Source organism: Alexandromys fortis, unplaced genomic scaffold, assembly GCF_014885135.2.
Source record: "Alexandromys fortis isolate MF-2015 unplaced genomic scaffold, M_Fortis_MF-2015_v1.1 scaffold_79, whole genome shotgun sequence".
In the NCBI taxonomy this organism is placed as follows: domain Eukaryota; kingdom Metazoa; phylum Chordata; class Mammalia; order Rodentia; family Cricetidae; genus Alexandromys; species Alexandromys fortis.
The window spans coordinates 3,504,627-3,529,706 of NW_026067964.1; the positions used below are offsets into that span (position 1 = coordinate 3,504,627).

General features: G+C 37.3%; 1 protein-coding gene across 3 annotated transcripts in view; it reads right to left on the reverse strand.

Moving 5' to 3' along the window:
* Cert1 (ceramide transporter 1) overlaps nt 1–25,080 on the reverse strand; it is a 107,273-nt gene that overhangs the window by 26,131 nt on the left and 56,062 nt on the right. For all 3 annotated transcript variants that reach the window (XM_050153752.1, XM_050153753.1, XM_050153751.1), the window contains exons 4-7: nt 14,314–14,421; nt 13,183–13,321; nt 6,054–6,137; nt 835–992 (exon numbers count right to left, since the gene is read on the reverse strand). In XM_050153752.1, coding sequence (XP_050009709.1) covers nt 835–992; nt 6,054–6,137; nt 13,183–13,321; nt 14,314–14,421 — 489 coding nt within the window. The remainder of the gene's footprint in view (nt 1–834; nt 993–6,053; nt 6,138–13,182; nt 13,322–14,313; nt 14,422–25,080) is intronic.

Here is a 25,080-nt window from a genome sequence, read left to right on the forward strand (position 1 = left end):
ATCCTGAATCACAGTGGTCTTACAACAACCGTTGCTGCTTTTCTTGGTTTCCAGCTCAAACTGAAAGGCCTTCACACACTGTAAGCAGTAACAGTTTCTAATGAAAGTGACTCTGACTGATGGTTAGCCTGCAATCCAGAGCAGATATACCCAGAGCAAGAAAATCTGCTTTAGCTTTGCTTCTTAGCACCTTTGGACAAGTCTTTGATTTCTGAAAAATGATGGTGTTGAGACAGAACTAGATTTTCTAAGGTGTGTTTTAATTTTAGCATTTGGCTATTTTACAAATGTTATATTTTAAACAGAAGTTTCCCACAAAGAAAATTCAGTGAGCCATAGTTCACATTAAAAGCTAGAAATTCATGTTATAACATTATTATCAATGTTGCTGATTAAATAAAGGTGGGAAAAAGGAGCATTGGCCAAATATTTGAACAATATAATGTATGTTAAGTGATATCAGTGACCAGGGAAAACATAATGGCTATGAATGTAACAAGTAAATATTTAACTTTATAAATCAGTGCTCAAGTTAGTTCATTATAACTTAAATACAGACTCAAACTTTATTCAGTAAAAGAGAGTAATGGAAAATGCACATCTATACCAAATTATCATAAATAATATTTAAAGAATTTTTACCTTAAATATAATCAAGAGAACATGTACAATAACTGAGTAAATCATTGGTAAATACTGAGTTGAGGATTCTGATTAAGTGGCAAAATAAAAGCTCCGATACGTCTATCCATCCAGAGGTCCTTCCCCTCAGAAATTCAATAAACACAGAGTTTAAAATATTATTTTTAAAATGAGGAAAAATTATAGTCTTACCTTATCATGTCTTTTTTGCCAGCTCTCTTCCCGTTTTACCATTAATTCAATACAATGAGAAAGTGTGGCAAGGATTCCAGCAGTAGTTGCTTTAAAAGTTATTGCTTCCCCTTTAAAGTCTATACCATTAATTCCTTTTGGGGTTATATGTGGAAATACTGAAAAAGAAAGTTATTCACTGAAAAATCATTCAAATGAAATGATTTCACCACATTTAAGATTAGCAGGTATTTATAAAACTAGCAAATCAGATCAAGGTTTGGACTGTCCCTGTCCTCCTGCAGACCATCATTAAAAACCCTACCGTGCTGGGAGCAGAGCTCCAAGGCATTTCCTAGATTCTATTTCCTGAACTCATTCGCTGTATGTACTCAGTGAGTCCAGTAGGAGGAGGAGTGATACAATGACATTCAGACATGTTTAAACTTAGGGGGACTTTATGTTAAGATACCTTACACTGGGGGCTAAGAATGGAATGTAGCTCTACGAACAAAGCTTTGGGTTTGATGACCCAACACTGGGTGGGGTGGGGTGTAGGGGGTGGGGTGGGGTGTGGGGGGTGGGTAAAGGAAAAAACAAAGGATGTGAATACATTTCACCAAAAAAGAGATTGCAAGTAAGCACATTAGAAGATGCTTAGTTCCCACAGAAATGTAAATTAAAACCACAAGAAGTGCCTTGCACATTTTAAAAGTTTAATTTTGAGATTCTGTACAAAGGCACTTACAGAATAAGAAAAATGAAATATATGCCCATAAAGGCCTTTGTATGAATTGTCACAGTAGATTTATAGTATTCCCCCAAAATAAACAACTCAATTCAAAACAAACAATCCATTCATAAATGGATACGCAAATTGTAGTGTACCCATACAGTGGAACATCACTCAGCAATAAGAAGAAATCAACACATATGTTTCAACTAGAAATCTTAAATTACATAAACCAAGCAAGAAAGTCTAGGAGTTCACTTAACTACTGGAAGATACAACCATATTCATTTATTTTGGCCCTGCTGGATGTCACCTGGACTGTGTATGTAGGCAAGGTCTCTGCCACTGAGCTTTACCTCCAGCCATATTTAGTTCTTTAAAACATGGTTTTATTGAGATAAACTTCCCACAAATTTCACTCATAAAATTCAGTTGTTTTCAGTATATTCAGTATAAATCAGCAGCAGCAAAATAAAATTCTACAACTATCTAGTCTACTAGAAATCACTTCCCACTTTCCTTAAATCCTTGGATGTGAGCAACTGTCGGCCTATTTTCTGCCTCCAAAATATTGCTTGGATGTTTCATATAACAAGCATAAAAGCAGTATTGTGACAAAGTTTTATTTAACACATTTTCAAGATTTATCCACGTGCTAGGCATGGTGGCTCATGCCTATAATTCTAGCACTCAAGGGCTAAAATGGTAGTATTACTAAGTTCAAGGCCAGTTTGGGCTACAAAGCTAATCACTGCCATCTCTTAAGCAAACAAAAATAAGATTCCTGCTAGGTGTGGAGGTACACACACCCACTTTTAATCCCCGTACTCAGGAAGCAGAGTTTGGCTCAGTCTGTTCTACTTAGTGAATTCCAAGTCAGAGTCTATGGCGTTTCAAGGTCCCTGCCGCTACCAAAAAGTGTGTAGTCAGCTTTTCATCAACACCATTTAGTGTTTCATGGCAGGACCTTTTAAAAGAACTGCAAAGTTTTGCAGCTATAGCTGAGTCAGGAAGCCTCTGTTAAATGAGAGCGCTTGCCTCTAGCAAGCAGAGCCCACTTGAGAAAGTGCTACTATCAAGAAGCCATACTTAACACTGTTATTTTGTGTCTTTCCAAGCTCTTTCAGGTTTTATGTGGATTCAGTTGCCCATGTTGTGCACCATTCTGTTGACAGAGGTTTCTGTCCTGCCCAGTTCCCGCAGTCGTTAAGTCCCAAAGAAATCACATAAAGGTCTACATTAATTATAAACTGATTGGCCTAGTACTCAGACTTCTTATGAACTCTTATAACTTATTTTAGCCCATAATTCTTGTCTGTGTTAGCCACATGGCTTAGCACCTTTTTTGGTGAGGCAGTCACATCTTGCATCCTCTGCATCTGGGTCATTGACTGCAGACTGAAACTTCCCTCTTCCCAGAATTCTCGTTGCCCTACCTCTACTTCCTGCCTGGTCACCCCATCTATACTTCCTGCCTGGCTACTGGCCAATCAGAGCTTTATTAAAAATAATACAAGTGACAGGATAAAAGACTATTGTCAAGTCAAGGCTTTAGTAAGATAAGGCTATATAGTAAGATCCAGACTCAAAAACTAATAGAACAGGAAAGATGGTGTGGCAGTTAAGAGAACTTCTTGTTCTTTCAGAGGCTGAGTTCATTCAGTTCTTAGTATTCATAATTGCCTATAAGTCTAGATCCATGGGATTCAATGCCCACTTCTGGCCTTTTAGGGGAGTCTGTCATGTATATGTACACACATGAATGCACACAATTTTCAGATTGTTCATAGCATGTACAAATATAACTGCTATTTTATACATTGGTCTTACACCTTGCAAACTTGTTCCTTCATTTATAGTTCTAAATAGACTTGTTTGAATTTCTTTAAAAGCTTTTCTTTTTGTTATGTGGGGCTAAAGTTCAGGGCCTTGTGCATACTAGACAAGCTCCGCCCCTGAGCTATACTCCCAAACCCTAGAATTTTCTTTGTATAGATCAAACTAAAAATTCTTTGTTTGTAGATGTAGTAGCATCTGCAAACAGACTAAAGTTTGGATGATTTTTGTTTTCTTACTGAAGACATTAATTATAATTCCCTGCTTTCTCTGAGTTTATCTAGTTTGTGTGTGCTTGTCACTGTCTTTTAGGTAGGAGTCTTTCTCAAATGTATCTAGACCTGATCTACAGAGAGACACTAAAGAAGCGAGCAAGCCTTTCAACTAGTTGGGTTGAAGCGTGATCTGGAGTCAGCTTCCTGATGGTGGCATCCGCACAGCTCTCCTTACAGGTGTTTTCTCTAATGGCTATTCAGTTCTCTAAGAGCTGTCTTCCAATTTTATGTCAGGAAACTACATCTGTTAGATGGTGTTTTGGGAACAGGTACAAGAAAGGGGCAAGAGTTGTATCTTTCAGTATTTAAATTTATCAAGCAAATAGTTTGGTACATAGTCAGAGTTCAATAGTCACCACATATAATTTTAGTCACTTGTTTGTATGTGTGTACATATGTTTGTGTGTGTGTGATGTATGCAGTACATTTAGATATGCATGTGTAGGCCAGAGTTCAATGTTGGCTGGTTCACTCAGTTGCTTTTTACCTTATTTTTTGAGGTAAGGTCTCCCACTGAACCTAGAACTCACTGATGTGGTTGAACCACATTAAGTAACCAACATGCCACAGAGAACCTTCTCTGTCTGCCTTCCCAGTGCTGGAATTATAGGTGCAGACGCTGTGCCTTGCTCTTTTAGATTGATGCTAAGGATCAAACAAATCCTCATGCTTATGCAGCAAGAACTTTACTGAGGGAGCCTTGCTGGATAGTTTTATGGCGCAAGCTAAAGTTCCTGAAAAGCAGGACTCTCAATTCAGAAATAATACCTCCATAGGCAGACCTGTAAGGTCTGATCTGTAGGGTGGTCAATAGGGCTCAGACCATTGTGGGTGCCATTCATGAGCTAGTGGTGGTCCTGGGTTCTATAAGAAAGTGGGCTAGGTACTGGAGAGATGGCTCAGCGGTTAAGAACACTGATTGCTCATCTAGAGGGCCCTGATTCAATTCCCAGCACCCACATGGCAGTTCACAACTGTCTGTAACTTCAGTTCCAAAGGATTTGACACCCTCGCACAGACACTAATGCATTAAAGAGAGAAAGAGAGGAGGAGGGGGGAGGGAGGGAGGAAGGAAGCAAGTTGAGTAAGCTACGTAGAGAAGCCATTAAGCAGCATCCCTCCTTGGCTTTGTGTGTGTGTGTGTGTGAATATTTATTTTTTATTTTGTTTTTTAAATTTCTTATTTATTTTTAATTTATTAATTATTTATTAAAGATTTCTGCCTCCTCCCCGCCACCGCCTCCCATTTCCCTCCCCTCCCCTGTCAAGTCCCCCTCCCTCATCAGCCCAAAGAGCAATGGCCTCCTTGGCTTTTGCATCAGCTCCTGGCACTGGGTTCCTGCCCTGTTTGAGTTCCTTTCCTGACTTCCTTTCATGATGAATAGTGGAGGTGCTAAGCTACATAAGCCCTTTCCTTCCCAACTTGGTGTTTCATGGAAGCAATAGAAACCTTAACCAAGACAGGAGTCGTCTTGCCAGCTTCATTAATTACTTTCTTGATAGCACAATACAATTACCTTTGGCTGTATTCCTTAATACAGTAGTCCCAAACCTAGGAGTTTTCACTTCTCTCTAAAGAAAAGGTCCCCTATTCCTCATAATGTTTTGCCTTGCCCAGTTCTCATATAAGGGGATGTGTTATATGTCATGTTTTGTGGATATCCATGACAGGCCTGCCCTTTTCTGAAATGAAACAGAGGAGTGGATGGGATGTGGGGTAGAGGGACTGGGAGGAGAGGTAGAAGGAGAAACTATGATCTGAATGCATAATAAATTAATTTAATAATAAAAAAGATCCATTCTAAGACAATATATTCCCTCTGCATTAAAATTCCTGTAGGGGAGCGGGCGGTGTTGGCGCATGCCTTTAATCCCAGCACTTGGGAGGCGGATCTCCATGAGTTCGAGACCAGCCTGGTCTATAAGAGCCAGTTCCAGGATAGGCTCCAAAACCACAGAGAAACCCTGTCTCGAAAAACAAAACAAAAACAAAACAAATAAAATTCCTGTAGGGGATTACTTGGAAGGTAATATGATCAGAATGCAGTTAACATCTGGATCTACATGTGCTCCTGTAATTTCTCTTTAATCAAATAAATTCTCTCTTAGCTTTGACTGCAACTATTAAAAATGGGCCAGGCAGTGTTTAAATGAATACAGTTTCCGTGTAATTATTTTGGGTGTAAAGCTAGCAGTGCGGGACCCGGGTGGGACAAAAAGCAGGCCTGCTCACCTCCTCGCTACAATTCCTAACTATTATGAAGAATAAGCCTCTGTGTGTGATTTATTTGTGAGCTGGGTGGTAAACTCCCCAAAAACCAACAGAGTAAAACATCACACAACATAATCTCACAAAATATATTCCATCTGATCGAGGAAGAAAAGGTATTACTTACATTTTTCCTTATTACCATTGGTATTGTGCAAAAAGTCTCCATCAGAACGAGTTGTAGGGAAGTCATCTTCATCATCTTCTACCACTAAAAAATATTTTAAAATATTACAGTGAAAATTGGTTTATTCTGATCTTCAAATGAGCAAAAGCTCTTACTCATTTTTTGTGTTTTCACTGGCTTATGAAGACATGCTTAATAAATATGCTGTGGAATGATATTAAATATATTACTTTAAAAATGTATTGTCCCTGGATGGAGGAGGGTGGTCCTTGGACTTCCCACAGGGCAGAGAACCCTGATTGCTCTTTGGGCTGACGAGGGAGGGGGACTTGATTGAGGGAAGGGGAGGGAAAGGGGAGGCGGAGGTGGGGAAGAGACAGAAATCTTTAATAAATTAAAAAAAAAATAAAGAATACAAGAATATGCCAAAAAAAAATGTATTGTCATCTGTGGAATAGATGGTTATTGAGCTACTACCCTTTATAGTCTTTGTAGTTTGAAAGAAAATGGCCCCCAAAGGGAGTGACACTATTAGGAGGTGTGGCCTTGTGGAATAGCTGTGGTCTTGTTGGAGGAACTATGTCACTGTCGAGGTAGACTTGGAGGCCTCATATATGCTCAAGATACCAAGATACCAGCCACTGTCTCAGACCACTTCTGATTCCCTGCCATGGTCTCAGCTCCTTTTCCAGAACCATGTCTCCTGCACATTGTATGTCCTGCCATGATAACAATGGACTCAACCTCTGGCACTGTAGGCGGCCACCTCATTAAATGCTTTCCTTTCCTAGAGTTGTTGTCATGGTGTCCCTAAACAGCAGTAGATGCCCTAACTAAAGGCTCTTTCTACCTTTAATATGGTCAATTTTATGACACTTTAATTGTTCTAGAAGGGTCTAGCAAGACAAAAGCACTTGCCACCATGCCTGACAGAGTTCAACCCTAAGAACCAATATGGTAGAAGTCAATAATCAACTCCCCTGAGCTGTCCTCTAATTTCAACATAGGGATGCATGGCGCATGCATGGCCACATACCTATCTACACATATACAGATATAAACAAAATAAAAATTTGAAGAGGCATAGAAGAACTGACAGCTGTAAAGTGAGCGATACCTTTTTTATCTTCTGGAAATTCTCCAATCCACTATTTTTGTATATACAGGAAAATAATACTTGTAGATGTGATGTCAATTTTCATTTATTTCAATGTGGACGTGCTCCTGAATATCCCTTTTAATTTTTCCAATTCCAAACAATTAAAACTTGAAAACAACGTATGATTCTTCTTTTTATGATCTGCCTGCTTCTGGCCCCAGCCCCATCTCCGAGTGCTAAGATTAAAGATGTGTACCACCATGACTGGCTCCTCTTTTTTTTTTTTAATGTACACTATTCCCTTTTCTTCTGCCCAGTATGTTCTGATTTTGTTATATGCATTCTGTTTATAACACTTATTTTTGGAACCTCAGCTCTCAACTACTTTGCCTTTCATCAAGCCTTTTTTTATCCAATTAATAAAAAATAATATTTACATCCTGACCACTGCTTCCCGTTTCCCTCTTCTTTCAGTCCTCCTTCTCTCTCCTCTGTCTCCCCGTTCTTTCATCAAGGTTTTTAACAGCCCTTAATTTTGAGACAGGATCAACAGTGGACCTATGATCCCCCTACTCTATCCTTTGTTATGACCTCTTTGTTTTACATTTTTAATATGAATACTTGACAAGATGCAACAAGCTGAAAGTTCCTATGTATCCCCCATGTATCCTAAAAATATTAAAAAATTATCTTCACATTATATGTGTAAAGTATAAATATAACATAAATTTTCTGCTCAGTCTAGGGTTCTCTTCCAAAGACATCTCACTATGTCTATAGAACATATATTTTACAATTTAAAATAAGCCCCAAATACTTCTGATATCAAGCATTTTAGTGTGTGTGTGTGTGAGCAAGCACACACATGTGCATATGTACATGCTAGTATGCATGTAAAGAGCAGATGACATCAATGCCAGATATCTTTTACTATTGATTTCTCCCTTTTCTTTTCAGACAGGGTTTCTCGGTGAACCATGCACCCACTCAGATTAGTTGGACTGGCTAGTCACTGCGTTAAACAGATCCATCTGTCTCTGCCCTCTATGGATTAGGGACACACACACACAACACACACCTACCTCTGTGTGTACCTGAATCTGTCTGGCTTGGCTATTTCACATGGTTGTTGAGCCAAACTCAGGCCTTCGTGCTTATGAAGCAAGCACATTATCAACTGCAAGCCATCTCCCCTGCCCTGGTAACAAGCTCTGTGGACAGGGATATTTGCCCTGTATTATCTTTTGAGGACTTTTCTACAGAAGGAATCCTTTCTAAAGTATTATCTTACACATTTTCTGTTTCTTTACTACAGGAAGCTATCTCATAGAAAGAGACTGCTTTAGCCTTTCTTGACAAGGAGTAAGAATCAGAATGAAAAATACTTTATTCACACATGGAATTTTTGCTACAGAAATTTTCAAATCACAAGTCATTACTATTGAGTAACATTGTGTATTGATTTTTATGCAGCTGAATATCATTATTGAACTTTTTTCATTTTTATCCTAAGTTTTCCACATACTTTTGTGCCAAGATTAAATATGTTCTCAGGTTCGATTAATCTTTACCTGCTCATTGATAATTTATAAATATGGTAAATTCTAAGAAATCCATTAATATGGTATACTGTTGCAAAACTGCTCTTCATAGAAGGTGTTAATTTGAGAAGAAAAATCCTACTAAAGTTTGTAGGTTTTACATTGGCTTTAGACAAGTATGTTACCAAATAAATGAAATCTGGTACTATTTCTTTATATTAATTTACCTTGCACCTTTGCTCTCGGAGAACAGTCATTTATGCTAGCTACTGAAGTCACAATATGACTATTCTTAAATTAGTTCTCTGGCAAATGTTATGATGATGACCTTTTAAGATCCTTACTTCATTTGTCAGGGTCTTTTCACATCTCTATAGGGGAACAGAGCTAGACAAGGAAAATTAAACTGAATGCTCGGAGAAAGCAGGCAGAGTCAAGGAGATGCCATAGAGCTGCCAGAAGAGAAAGAGGCAAGCTGCCAACTAGAACCTTGTTGGTAGGCCACGAGTCTCGTAATAGAATATAAAAAAAATAGAAATGGGTTAACCAAAGATAAAAGAGACTTCTGTTCAGCACTAATGGATAGTAGCCTACTTAAACTCTTTGCTTTTGTCCAGACCAAACCACATAGAACTGGTCCTTTAACTCAATCCTGCACCTATACAAATATTGCTATTCTACAGGTCAGCCCTATAGCTTAGTGCTGAGGGCTTTCAGTAGTTTTCCAACTGGGTTCCTTAGTATTTTATCTAACTACTTTACTTACAGTGCCTTTCTTTACATCTATAACAGCTCTCTGTTTTTACCTTTAATAAGGTACCTTTGAATTCAGAGATATTTTATGCTTTCTGTAGCTATTCTGAACCTAAATACATAAATATATACACATACATGCATATATGTTGAGTCTGTGATCTGAGAAAATATTAGCAATTAAGATTGAAATTAAACTTGTGATTGCCAATGGCCACTGTCGGAGCAAGGTCCATGAATGGAGTCATGTGAGAATTCTGAGGGCCTGTGAGAAAACTTCAAGTAGCAAGACAAAAGTCATGTGACCTCAGCTTCTTAAAAAATTTCAAACACAGAATTGTTCTCAGAAGATGGTTTCATGCTTCTCTCAGGTGTAGTAGATAGTGAGTTTACTTCAGATTACTCATTATTGCTTGCTGATGTTTTCAATTAAGTGGTTAAACTATCCTTTATATACGTCAATACATGTGGCTTGTCTTTGTGACTATCTACAGCTTGAATTCATGAGAACATTACTTAAGTGACCTCTCTTAACTCTCACAGTATAAACTGTCTGGAGCTCTAATAAAGTTTCACGAGACTTTAGTCTATCTCATTTATCGGCTCCTTTCTCCCAGGTCCTCCAACCACTAGAGTGATTGATGATTGATATCATCAATGATATCAGATGAATTAGAAGTAATGTGGCTTATGAAATTAAATGATGATATTGTGGAAAGACAGAAAGTTTCCATTTGTTTCTAATATGTTGGGTTCATGACAGTATGGTGAATTACTTTTTCTTAAGATCATCTATATGACATTTGAGCAACTTTTTCGGTACCCAAATATTTCTAAGATACAGGTGAATTAAATATTTCTCTCCAACTACTGCCATTTCTTTATTGAAGTCTGCTGCCATTACCTCACAATGTGACTGGGGCATGTTGGGGAATATTATTCTCAGGTGTGTAACTTTTGTCTACACTACATTGGTTTAACTCTGTGAAGCTGTGTTACTGTGCCTGTCTAAAACACCTGATCGTCCTATTGAAAGAAATGAATACCAACAGTGAGGCAGGAGCAAAGATAGGTGGGGCTGGCAAGCAGAGGGTATAAATAAAAGGAGAAATCTGGAAAAGAAAGAGGAGCAAGAGAACAAGAAGAGAAGGACGTCAGGGGCCAGGCTTACAGCAAGCCACAGAGAAAGAAGTAAAGAAAGGTATACAGAAATAGAGGAAGATAAAAGCCCAAGGGAAAAAGGTAGTCAGGATAACAAAAGAAAGCTGGCTAGAAACAAGCCAAGCTAAGGCTGGGAATTCATAACTAAGAATAAGCCTTCGTGTGTGTGATTTATTTGGGAGCTGGGTGGTGAGCCCCCCAAAAAACCAAAAGACTAAAATTACACAACAGAGCAATTAAGAAAGCATGAGGTCATCAGGGTGAGCCTAACCTACTGGTGTCATCATAAGAGGTTCTCTGGAAGCATACATGTGCAGAGATGATGAGATACCAAGGAGACAGTGCTTTATGGCCAGCAAGAATCCTTAAATGGGACTTTTAATTCATCACCCTTGGGAGTAGTCAACACTGCCAACACTTTACTTTCACAACTGTGAGAAAATAAAACTCATTCAAGCCATTCAATCTCTGGTACTTTCAACTTTTGGAATAGTTAACACTTATATATACATGGTAAGTCTATTATAAAATTATAACATAATTACTGTCAAATATCTAAAAAGACTGCATGGTAAATACAATAAAAACAATAGAAGAACTAATCATAATGACATTTCCTTGATCCAGATGCTCATTCACTGTCAGATTACTAGAATGATTTATATCAGGTTTTTCCCCTATCTTTAGTCTTTTACCATACTAATTAACATTACAATCATCTGGAAGTATTTTTTTAAAAAGATTACTCTCAACGTGTATCCTTGTTAAATAGTAATTTTTCAAATTACTGATGGGAACCCGATTTTAGATAAAATCACAATGTTTCTTAAGTTTAATATTTTCTGCCTAATTGCTTACCAGCACCAAATAGGGACTTCAACGTTTTGTTTTTTTTAAGCCTAATTTTATGTCTGTCTGTCTATCTATTTATATATATAAAATCAATGAAAATAAAAGTTGCTCTTGCTAACAGTGACTTCTTATCTCCAGAATAAGATCTTTGAAAGAATTCTTCAGTGTCTGTGATACAGTCAATGTGCATATGCCTATGTGTGTGCTGTCTTCTATTGATAAACACTGTCCATCATCTCACAGACTTTGCCCACATTTAAAGATTTATGGTAGAGAATAAATTTAGTCCCTGTTATTCACCTTGTCCAGGAACATAAAGTCCTATCTTCAAAAATTATTTAATTTTGCCTAAATCAAATAGCCTTGAAGTTATTATTATCTTCCCTCCACCACATTTTTTCCCATAGGGATTGAACCTAAGGTCTCATTCATGCTAGGCCAGTACTCTACTACTGAGCCTGTGTGCTTGAGGAGGCCAGAGGTCGATGTCATATCTTCCTTAATCACTTTCTGAAACAGGGTCCCTCGCTGAGCTAATGGACAAGATTTCTGCTCCTGGTTACGATAAATAACAGGGACTGAATTTATTCTTTGCCATAAGTCCTAAAAAGTAGGAAGAACTTAAGAGACAATGGAGGACACCTGTCATAGATAACAATCAAGGAGTGATCCCAAGGGTTGGAAGCAAAGGCTATCCGCTCCATGACTGCTCCAGCTGCCTGTGTAGACTGCTGTGATGAGCAGCAGCTCAGACAACACAGAGGAAGGCTTTCAGAAGGAGATGAGAAACAAAGAGGACTACACAAAGACACTGCTGGGAACCAGAGTATGAGAGTCCCTGCAAATGAGGGGACTTCTGACAGCAGGGACAAGCCTTCTGAAAGATTCCAGGGAGCAGTACCCGACCTTATGTTGGAGGGTAAGGAAAGTTACTTGTTCCCACAGTGCAAAATGGAAAGCCTCACAGTTTACAGGGGCTGACTAGAAAATTCAAAAAGTCTTGCCTCAGTAGTGGGGCAAAATGGAAATACACTACTGGAAACTTTGGCTATTATACACGAATTGCTCTTATGGTATTACTTTGAAGGCAGACGTGTGGTAAGTTACATATGGAAACCATAAATCTTAAAAGTAGCCATCAAAGTAAAAGAGTTAAAGCATGAACAAAGGAAAAAAATAAAACTATAAAAAATTTTAGTACGAAAGGCAGAGAAAGGAAACAAAAACAAAACAAACAGAAGACAAAAAGAATTTGAAGTCCAACACATTTCATAAGGCCAAGAAATTTAGCCATGACCAGCAATGCACTTCTAGTAGTGAATTTAGTGATAGGTGCTAATATGCTGGAACGGTCATGTTCACCTTCAGAACAAATTAAGAACAACTGAACAAGTGTTGACATCAACATTATCTTCAGCACTAACAAAGGGGAAACAACTTTAAGCCTCAAATTGAAAGCTAATTGAACTGGATGGTGCATACACACCTTTAATCCCAGTACTTGGGAGGCAGAGGCAGAGGCAGGAGGATCTCTATGAGTTTTGAGGTCAGCCTGGTCTACAGAGTGAGTTCCAGGATAGCAAAGGCTATAATACAAAGAAATCCTGTCTTCAAAATATCCAAAATAAATAAATAAATACAAATAAATAGCCCCCCCCCCCAATCTAGAGGCTTTAAATCCATTCATTCTCCAAGTAAAAACAGTGGCAATAGCTTAATGAACCTTTATCCCTTTGAAGTTCATCCTTGGAGACAGCATCAGCACACACATCAAAGTACTTCTGGAGAGTATCAACTTGTCGACATAAGATATCTCTAAAGGTTTCCATTTCAGCCAGTTTTTCACGTAAACTGTGTCCTTTCTGCAAAACACAAAGGAGAAGGAAGGTGTATGAATCATGTAAAATGAACCTGAACTGTTGGCTCTATGATACTTAGTCACCTTTTTAGGCTAGTATGCTATCATTGAGGGAATAGAATAATTAGAGCTGTGAGTTCCAAAGTAATATTCGTAGGTACAGGCTTGAAGAGGACTTAACTAGTTGTCTGACCCTGACAAACCCATAGAAGTCAATACTGATAATCTCTTCACATAACATAACATTTTCCTATTAAACACTGTGAAGAAACACAGACTTTGAAATGGGCAAATGCATTATTACGCAGTTTAGTAGTATTGATGAGTGTTGCCAAGGGAACCCCGAAGGGAAGATATAAGACTGCACAAGTTATTCCTTTTCATTGCATATGAGTTATTTTACAAGTCTTTTACTAGAAAATCAAATAGTGTGATGTGATTTTTCTCAACAGACACAAATAAACTTTGATTTGTGTAGAAGCATTGATTATTTTTGCAGTGCTGGTGATTTTGCATGTTAGCCAAGTGCTCTACCATTAAGCCACATCTACAGATGTTGGTCAGTTTTATATCAGCAAATCATTTTAATATTTTCCAGATGCTCCTTTGAACCAATCTATAAAATGGTACCTTACCTAATTAATGAATGATAACATCTCACATGTTCATTTTATACTTATGTATACCATGATTTCATCCCTTAAGAACTTATTTTATAACAACTTCAAGTAAATTACATTGTGAAAAACTTCTTTTAAAAATCTATTAAGGGCTGGTCAGATGGCTCAGAGGATAAAGGAACCTACTGCCAAGCCTGACAACTGGAGTTTAACTCCTGGGACTCATGTGGTGAAAGGACAAAACCAACCCTACTAACTGTCCTCTGAGTTCCATTTGCCTGTTGCTGCACACACACACAAATAATAACTTAAGTTGTGCCACAATATCCAATACTAAACTCACATGGCATTGCCTTAAAGCACCATAATCACAAACCTTGAATGAAGACGTGGATGTAGCAGAATAACCACTTGCTCCAGACACCAGTGACACCATTGAGCCATGTCTACGCAAGCTGGACTCAGATCCATATCCTGATTCAGTCTAAAAAAGAAAGTAAAGGATACATGAAAAAAAATAAATAGAAATATTTAAGAGGATGCAAAATATCAGTAAGGTTATTATAACAATTACCAAAATTTGGATTTACATAAAAAATAGCCAATCCACTGATGCAAGCAATACCTTTCACTTCTCCATTGATATTTTAATTTAGGATGTTACATGTTACACTAGCAGGCTAACAAGTTGTTTAATAATATGCTCTAATAGTCAAATTCACAAGGAAAGAGAAGAGTTGTAAGCAGAAAATGGAGAAGGGTTTCAATGAGGAAAATGAAGAAGGTATGGAGCTGGCTGAGAAACAGTATTAATTTACGCTTGTTCTTCAGAGGCAAGTCATTGACCCTAACATATTAAATATACTGCTCCAGTGAAACTTTTCCCATTATCCCAATTTGTGTCTATTTTATTTTAGAAAGATTTTGTATTTATTTTTAAGTGTGTGTGCCTGTGTATGTGCATGCATGTGACTACCTATTTGGGTATGTGCACATGAGCTCAGGTACCCACGAAGGCCAGAGGCTTCTAATCTCCTGGATTGGTGGTTGTGCGCTGCCTCTCAAGGGTGCTGGAAACTGAACTTAGGTCCTCTGGAAGTACAGTATGTGTTCTTATCTGCTGAGCAATCTCTCCAGTCCTATCTCTGTATTTTCAACCATACTTATTACATTATAATTATAGGTTTAGCATCGAATTATAATAGTTTATGTTTAAAAATTCCTACTTGATTTGGATCTTTCTGAAAGCCGACTGTAAATGTTCTTTTTTTTTAAGTTGCCTTGACATTTCAACTTTGCTAGTCCATTATGTCATTGAGGGTAAATGTGACTCCTGGGTGTTTGGGTATAGTGCCAGTACTGCCATAAGATTTTAATGAGCTGGATAGCTTTTGCCATTTTTATATTCTATTCTCAACCAAATGCACTACTAGTAATATTGTCAAAGTGTCAGCTATTTGAAAATTTTCCAAGTTTCTGAAACCAAACATTTTGGATCCAAATACAGCGAATCATGTCTGGAAAGTTGGCTCAGTGGTTAATAGTACTTGTTGCTTTTGCAGAGGACCCAGGTTGACACTTAGCACCCACATGGTGGTTTACAACACTCTGTAACTTCAGTCTTAGGGGATTCAATACCTTCTGACTTCTATGAGCACCAGGCACACATGTGGTACACATACTTATATGCAGATAAAATACTCATACTCAATAAAACAGAATAAATAAAGCTACTAATGAAACAAATTAAAGTAAATCAATGCTTTTGTTGAAAAATTCAGGCATCTGTACCATATCATTTGCTGGAACATCACATTGTACCTATTATGGTTTTAAGCAAGTATATTTGCTTTTAATTTACAGTTTTAAACAAGTATATTTAATAGCTGCTGTAGAATGGTCTTTCTGTGTGCTGTGAATATGTATTGTCTTCCATTGGTTGATAAATAAAGCTGCTTTGACCTATGGCAAGGCAGGAAAGAGCAGGTGGAAAATCCAAGCAGGAGAAGAAAGGCAGAGTCTGGGAGACACCAGTCAGCCATCAAGGAAGCAAGACATGCAGAAAATGAGGTAATGCCACAGCCATGTGTGAATAGTAAGATTAATAGAAATGGGATAACTTAAATGTAAGAGTTAGCTAGTTATAAGCCTGAGACATCAGTCAATTATAATTAATATTAAGCCTGAGTGTTGTTCGGGAACTAGCTGGAGGGAGAGAAACCTCCATTTACAAATGGCGTCCAACATGGATCCACATAAGACCGGAGAAAAGTTTTAAAGGGTTTGAACACAGAGAAATGGAGCCACACTGAGCTTCCAAGTCTCACAGTCCCATGCCAGCAGCACTGCAGAGATGTATCTCCCAACAGCTGCCTGCAAGATGGAGCCAGCTGCCAGCTGCCATGAGCTAAGCAGCAGGACAGGTTTCTGCAGTCTCACACAGGCCTTGGTACAAAGCTGTGCGCTGTGTGGTAGATTTAGCTTTTGCTCATACAGACAAAAAAAAAAAAGCTAAATGATACAGTAAAAAGAGGTCCAGACAGAAAAACCTCTAAAACAGGTTCCAATGTGTTTTACAATATGCATAGGCTTAAGAAAAAAATATGGGTATAGACAGTTACAGAAAGAAATAGTTTAAAAAATAATAAAGTCTTTAAAGAGAGAGTAAGATTAATATAAAAGAAAAAAGCCATGTAAGATGGCAAACACAGGGAATCTGGATCCTATATATTATTGTGATGATTTTGAATTTTTTTGTTGATAAGCAAATAACAGCTGCTAAGACACGGGGGATTGAAAGAGACTCACAAAAAATACCAACATAAATAAAAAAAAATACCTTAACTTTACGATAGAAGTCAAAAATATATTTACAAAATTGAACATGAAAGATGCATGGCTTTAGGGAAGTGGTTTTGCTTTTGTTTCCACAGGAAACAAGAGGCTATGGATTCATTCCAGGTTAAGATGGACAAACTTAGATCAAGGAAGACCTTCTTAAACTTGACAGGCGATATCTATCAACAAAGGCTACCACTGGTCCTCCTAAGACTTGGTCATTATCTCAAAATTTTATCAGAGGTCCTAAAGATACTTTGTTCACAGACAGCAGGGAGCAGTTTGGAGAAAACAACGTCCACATTCCCAAAAGTTGGGGGGTATGGATGGCCTTTGGTTATTTGGCGGGTTATGGATGTTTGTTATATTTAGGGCAAATTGGAATATAGAATAAAAAGACAACTATTAATCTTAGATATTTTGTACTGGAATGGATTTTGGTATAATGATACAAGTTTAAAGTTAATTTTGTTACATTGTATATATGTTTCTATTCTTTTTAAAGGCTTTTTTTTGCATTTTGATACAAATATAAGGTTATTATCCTTATACTGTATTATGTTTCTATTTTTGCTTAAGATATTACTTATACAGCTTATACCTATACAGCTTGCTTAATTATGCAATATGAAGTTTTAGTTTCGAATAGCTTTTAAGCTATTCAAGATAATAAATACAGGCAGGCCAATAATCACCCATATCTATCAAACTTATTTTCATGTTAGCTAGGTTTTCAAGGTAATACAGAGGTATTATTTCAGATAGATAGGCAATCTTCAAACATTTCAAAGACCTACAAAATATGATATTTAAAATGTTTTAGGACTTCCCACAGGGCAGGGAACCCTGATTGCTCTTTGGGCTGACAAGGGAGGGGGACTTGACTGGGGGAGGGGGAGGGGAAGGGGAGGCGGCGGTGGGGAAGAGACAGAAATCTTTAATAAATAAAAAAATAAAAATAAAATAAAATAAATGTTTTAATAACGTAAGACTTTTTTTTCAACATGAGATGTGTCTGTTCCTGGCAGCACCAATTAATTCAAAGAGGATGTTGGGCACTAAAGAAACTTGTTACGGAGTTTGCTTTCAATGTGGCAAGGTTAGCCATTTGGGCAAGAAATTGTCCTTGCCTGGACTACTTGACAAAACGCCGTATAAACTAGACATTATAGGACCCACAGAAAAATGTCCACTAAACATTGCCAAAATAAGGCAGGATGGTCTTTCAAGGTTCCTGCTTCACAGAAGAAAGTGCCAGACATTCTACAGAACATAGAGGAAAGCAAGTGATAAAATTTGCCAAAATAGGCGGGACAGTCCTTGAAATTTCTTGCTTCACTTAAAAGTATGCCAGATACTTTAGGCCTATAGGCTGAAGATGAAGGCCCCAACACTACAGAATAACTTTGGGTGAACTGCCCAGGAAGCAGCTGTTTCTGTCATTTCTAGAGTTCTGGAAGCTGCTTGCACTTCCAAATTACTCAGGTAATTGGGTCTTTGATGAAGTTGAAGACTAGATAGTTATAAATATAGTTTTCCTTAATTATGGCAAAAGATAAATTAGATATGAAACTTCATGCTAAGACTGGATAGATGATAAAGCATTTTCTTTAATTTTGCCAAATACAAATAGACTAAATACTGTATCTATAATTCTTGCTTGATAACTATTTTGTTATATGTAATTTAATTATGTTAAAGTTAAAACCTTCCTTTTTGATTAGACAGAAAAGGGGAAATTCTATGTGATGGTCTTTCTGTACGCTGTGAATATGCATTGATTTTACTGGTTGATAAATAAATTTGGTCTATGGCAGGGCAGATTATAGCTAGGAGGGAAAGACAATCTGAATACAGAGAAAAAGAAGGTGAAGTTGAGAGATGCAGCAAGCCGCCAGAGTGGTAAGACATGCTAGAGAACAGAAGCCATGTGGTGATACACAGATTATTGGAAATGGATTAATTTGTATGTAAAAGCTAGCCAGTCATAAGCTTGAGCCATTGGCCAAGCAATTATAATTAATATTAAGCCTTTGTATGCAGGACCAGGTGGGACACAGAAAAACTTCTGACTACAAACAGCTGTACTTTGTTTGAATGAAGGAAAATCATATAGGTTTTTCAAACAATACTTATAAGTACTAAAAGCAAAGGAACAATAGCTATATTATGTATCATTTTAATCTCAGTCATTAAATTTGTTTATTTTCACTTTCCTTCCCTAGCTCCTCTACCTTCCCTTTCCTTCCTTTCAATTGAGGGCCTTATATGTATTTCATAAAACAGCAACACATACAAACACATACACGCACACAGAGCAAAATTCTGATAAGAGGGGAATGTCAGAGTACAGTATAAGTAATGATTACAAAAAGGTAGAAGAAAATTCTAGGGGTGTCTATTTATCAAAATGCAAACTCTGAGTAAATTAAAATCAGTGTAATTTGAGAATACATATGTACTCAGAAGCCTTTGTGCTGATTTCAGTATCACAGAAGCACACCACACCAAAAGGGGTCTGTAATTTCAGTAATCCTATAGTTCAGAGTAAAGCTTCTTATCTTATAATGAGGTCCACTGCAAGCCCTACAGCAAAGGTTTTCTGGAGGCATTTTCATTTAAAGTGGTTTGAGTTTTTTCTTCTCTTTTTACAAGAATGTTAACTTGTAAGATTAGTATTTCTACATTTTAATAGTGTAGGTTTAGTAATTGTCAAGGACTGGAATTAGAAATAGGAAAAATTTCTCTGTAACAGCCAAAAATAAAAGGACTTTCAGAAATTAAATACAATATAATTCTCTACAATTTACAGTTCAATTTAAACATAAAAAACAAATTATAGACACTTTACTTTAAAATATTCAAAATTCAACAACTGATTTACTTGCTCACACCCAGAAGGTACAGAGTAAGTCAATGTTAGTGATGCTTTAGAAAACCTTGCAACAAATAAAAACAAGAAAAGCTTTATTAATTGTTCCAAACACTCCAGCTTTTTATATTCTCTCTTTCTCCCAGTTCTAGTCTTAAAAAAGGCAAAATCATTTTATTACAAAGACATCATAAAATAGACCCCATTACAATTTTGGCACATAGATGCTGAGTCATGGATAATGAATGAATGCTCACTATGAATAGAGTATCTGCTTTAGCTCTCATAGTTTCCATTAAATAAATTCCATGATAAATTATGGAAATCAGTCCAAGAAAAAAGAAAATCCAGTAATCAAAGAAATCTAAATTTTATTGTTACTCAATGTAAATAACAAAGATTTTTGAGGACAGAGTATACTAAAGGTAGATGGAAATGGGGAAAATTATAATCACAATACAGTGTTATGTTCATCAGTGTAGTTTTAGGGCTAATCCTTAAAAGGAATGCTGGTCTTTTTTTTAATCTTACTTATTCTCCCCCATGAAAGAAGCTGAACTTAAAATCTTTAGCCACCTAATCATGAATATTTTGAAAACACCAATTTCTACCTAAGACTGCCAACCCGGAATTCAAATAGTTACCAAAGGAATGCCTTTCCTTTTTTAAATATTTACTTTAATATTCCCCACCCCTTTCCCTGTTCCGCTACAACAAAAACCTCTTCTTTCTTAAGTCTGCGGAGTTTATAAGGAGTATTCCTTTACACAGATGTAAAATGTCATTTGGCCAAGGACATATATTAGAAATGTCATATATAAACAAAGTTTACCTCTAAATATCACAGTAATGAGACCATACCTTTATTATATTAAAACATTCCTTCCTTACAAAAAGCAAACAGAAAAACCAAGACAATAATACACCCCCCCCCCCCACACACACAACCAAATCATAGAAATAAAGCAGTCTCCCTGTCCAGCAGAGGGAGTCCTTAGCACTTTTCAATGCTCTGCTTGGAAAGCTGATAAAGGTTACTATTGGTCAAAGTACAATAGTAACCTTTAGACTAATTCCTTTATCCTACATGCTTGGGATTTTTATACTTCAGAATATTATAACTTAAATCATATAGCTATGAATTGAATAAATAGTAGAAATGCCTACAAACTTAATTACCCTTAAGGTTCGATAGTTTAATTAAAAGGAAGATTAATTTAAATATTATCATTTTGCATCATTAACCCATCTAAACCCTAAAAGACGTGGCTACACTGAATATCAGATTTAGAAATTTAAAACACTTTCTTTAAAAAACTATTTTTTTCCCTACTAATGATCTTTGGCAAGCAACACAGAAAAGAAACTGAGGCAAAATTAATTTCCATATGGTGTCAAAAATTACCGAGTAATTACTTTAATTATGGGGAAGGAGAAAATATAAGAATAGTAACATCAAAATATAGATCTTTTCTGAAATTGAAATCCTAAAGCCCAATCAATTAAATTGCAAACTGATGTAAACATCTGTCTACCACCTATATTATAAGAAAGCAAACCCTATGAGAAACAAGTTGCTATATCTTAAGAGAACAATGGAAATTTGAGTGGCTAGACAGATATTTCAGCTGTCAACAACCACCTGTAACTCCAGCTCCAGGGACCATGACATACCCCACCTTCACATAATTAAAAAAATTTAAAAAAAATCTCTTTTAAAAGTATGTTTTAACACTATATTCCAGAAAGCTACACTTAAAATCTTAAACAGTAAAGGCTGAGAGCTTGGGTTTCTTTATACTGGCATGAAGAGTGCTGTACATGTGTCTTATTTAACTCTTTTGCATGAGATAGCAATATATTGTAATACTCATTTTATGATAGTGTTATGTACCATGTTCAAGTCACAACACTAGTAAGAAAAGGAGCTGGATTCAACACGTCCTCCATGTACTCTCGCTCACAGTAGGTACTGTGCTCCAGACTCTCAGGGAAGGGCAGGTGTTGGAAGTTCTGGTGGTAGGTAGCAACTGACAAAGGATAGCTGAGCAGTTGAAGCAGGGGCAAGAAAAAGACAAGAGATAAAAAGATGAGGGGGCAAAGAAGGGAAGGCAAAGAGGAAAAGGAAAGGGGAAAGACAGTTGACAAAAGATTGTAATGAGTGAAAGAAGAGAAGCTACAGGCCTGACTGACCCTCAGACCGCTGCAAAAACCCTGGATCCTGAAACCCAAGGCCTACATGGGAACAATATAACACAGGTTGAGAGTTCCAATATGGATGGCATATAATGGCTAACTAATAAGAGGGAGGGTGGTTCTTGCTGCTTCTTATTCCTACTTACTGTCAAAACCTGCTACTGTCAGATGAGGGAAACAAAAGCTGCTAGAAACCAGCATTTGAAGTGTTTCTTGTCCATCCACAATTTCTATGTACACAGAACAAAAGAACCCTAAGCCAGCGAGTGGACTGGGGACAATTTAAATAGATGCCACAGCTTTCTAACTGCTTTGGTTTTTGTCCTCCTAGAATTTCTTCCCTGTATGCTCAGGTTAAAGAACAGTAATCTACTTCTTTCACTTCTTACTTTAAATATAGTTGATCTCACTATTTCCTGTAGGATCTTTAGCACAGTATGTATAGGGTCTTGTTAACAGCAGATATACAATTACATAGAACTTTTAACCTCTTTTCATTTACTATCCATTCTTTTAAATAATGTATATCAGCAATGCAATAAAGAAGGTTTTTGTTCTAGCATGTATTTGTGGGTTTATTTCCTATTTTAAATATGAATCAAGGTGAACATTTTTAAGTGCGGCATTTAGTATTACCAAGTATATCCACACCGTGACACAAACAATCTCTAGACATTTCATCTTGTGAAACTGGAATTTTCTATCTGTTAAACAGCAAATTACCATTTCTCCCTCCTTCCAACTGTGGCAACCAATATTCTTGTTCTAAGACTGCCTGCACACACAGTGGCCTTTAAGGTTATTCTTTAAAATCACCAATCAAGTCTTTGTCCATTTCTGAACTGTCTTTGAAGTTGTGGTTAGGTTTTAGAAATTCTCTGTATAATCTGGCCAGGCGGTGGCAGCCACGCCTTTAATCCCAGCACATGGTTATTAGTGATCACTCTTATGCAGATCTACAATGAAAAAAGAACAAACAGGGCAAAAAAAAAAAAAAAAGAAATACAAACATAACTGTTTAAGAGGAAAAAAGAGTCCAATGAATGCAATATTGAAGCCAAGCCTTGTGTTCAAGGAAAAGATTAATTTAAAGAAAGGCCTGATGCTAAATGGTATAAAAGGAGTGGTGTTCTCAGAAAAAAACACCTCCCAGCTAATCCTGCAATTTGGGAAAATAGCAGGCTTTAGGAATTATCTGTTTTTAAAGAGCAACAACAAAGGAAACTTTATGCAAATGTAATTCAAAGAGGGGGGGTCAGATTATACCCCAAGCAAGCAAGAACTTCAATGAAGCAAGAGCTTCAGCCATATGGTTCGGGCTTTAGTCATTGAAGGATACAAGAGTAAGGGGTTGTGGAATCTTCCTCAGAGGTTAAAGAAAACTGCTAAGGCCAAGTGTATGGCAGGGGAATCTCTGCATGGAGGCCCAAAAAAGCCATAGTGAGAAGCATGAATTGCATTGGAGACCAAGATGTTGGGAGATGACCAGAGCAGTAGGATACTTGCCAGGCAGAGCTGCAGACAGGCCGTGGAACCAGCCCAAGGGAGGTGTTTTGCAGTCAACACAGCTGAAAGGAGTGTGAGACCTGAAGAGTTACTACCTAGTAAACCCTTAGTATAAGACAAAGTTACAGGATTTGGAGTTTGTCCTGCTGGGTTTCCGTCTTGCCTTCACCCAGTATTTCCTCACAACAGTCCCTCCCTTTTAGTACAGAAATGCATTTTCTGTGCCACTGTGTGTTAGAAGTATGTAATTTGCCTTTTGACTTTAAAGGTGTTATAGTTAAGAGATTGGCTTGAGTCTCAGAATAGATTTTGGACTTTTAAACAGTGTTGAGACTGTGAAGGACTATGGAGACTCTTGAAGTTGGACTGAATGCATTCTGCATTATGATTATCACTACAAGCTTAAGGGGCAAGGAAGTAGGATGTGGCAGTTTGAATGAGAATGGCCCTCACAGGCTCATATATTTGACTACTTGGTTCCTAGGTGGCAGAAGTGCTTTAGGAAGGATTAGGATGTGTACCACTAGTGGTTTTGAGGTTTGAGGTTGAACACATGCCAGGCCCACTCTTTCTACCTTCTGCCTGTGCATCAGAATGTAAACTCTCAGCTATTGCTCCAGCACCATGCCTGCCTGTCTAGATATGCTTTCTGTCATGATGTTCATGGGCTTTCTGAAATTGTAAAGCAAGCCCTCAATTAAAGGCTTTCATTTATAAGTTGCCTTGGTCATGGTGTCTTTTCACAGCAATACAACAGTAACTAAGATAGGAATGTTTTATCCTATCTTCTTTTGGCATATACCAACAAAACACATGTCATATTTTCTATAATTCTCAGAAATACAATTATTAGAAATATAAGGCTGTTATAAACACTTACCTTTCTATATCAAGAAAGACACTGTGATGCAGAGAACACTACCAGACCAGTAGTTCTATTCTACTACTTCTTAAGAGCCATCACTCTAGCATTCCTTTCACTTCTTTTGACAGTCTTCACTGTTCAAGTTTTGACTATTTCAGCTAAATCCTAAGTATTAATTTGGATGCTACTGTGAATTTAATTTTTGTTATTTCCTATTCAGATTGTCACTGTTACTGTATAAAGATGTTAAAGGTTCTATAACATTCCCAAATAGCACCACTGACAGGCGACCCACTGCTCAAATACATAAGACTATGGGGGACGTTTTTCATTTCAACCACCACATTTCAAGCTAGAGAGATAGCTCAGCAGTTAGAAGCAGTGGCTGCTCTTCCAGATGACCTAGATTCAATTCTCAGCACCCAACATGGTGGCTAACAACTATGTGTAATTCCGGTCCCAGAGGATTCCATGACCTTTTCTAGCCTCATAGGCACCAGGCATGCATATAGTGAATAGACATACATGCAAGCAAAATGCCCATATTCATAAAATAAGTAAATAAAAATCAAAAACACAACTGCCATATAAAAACAATACATGATCACATTAAACTGAAAAATGCATTTAATGAAATTTTAAAAGTCCCTACAATGTCTCAATTTTAACACTGTTTCAAAGTCCAAAATGATGTGGAAGTGTCATATATCAATCTGTTGATTTCATTGGTTAAGTTATAATAAACCAGCTGCTTGGCCTCATGGCTTGGAACATAGATGGAAGGAGTAAACAGAATAGAATTCTGGGCGGAAGAGGAAGTGAGGTCAGACTCTGTTCTGCTCCCGGAGAGACTCGACATCTCTGCA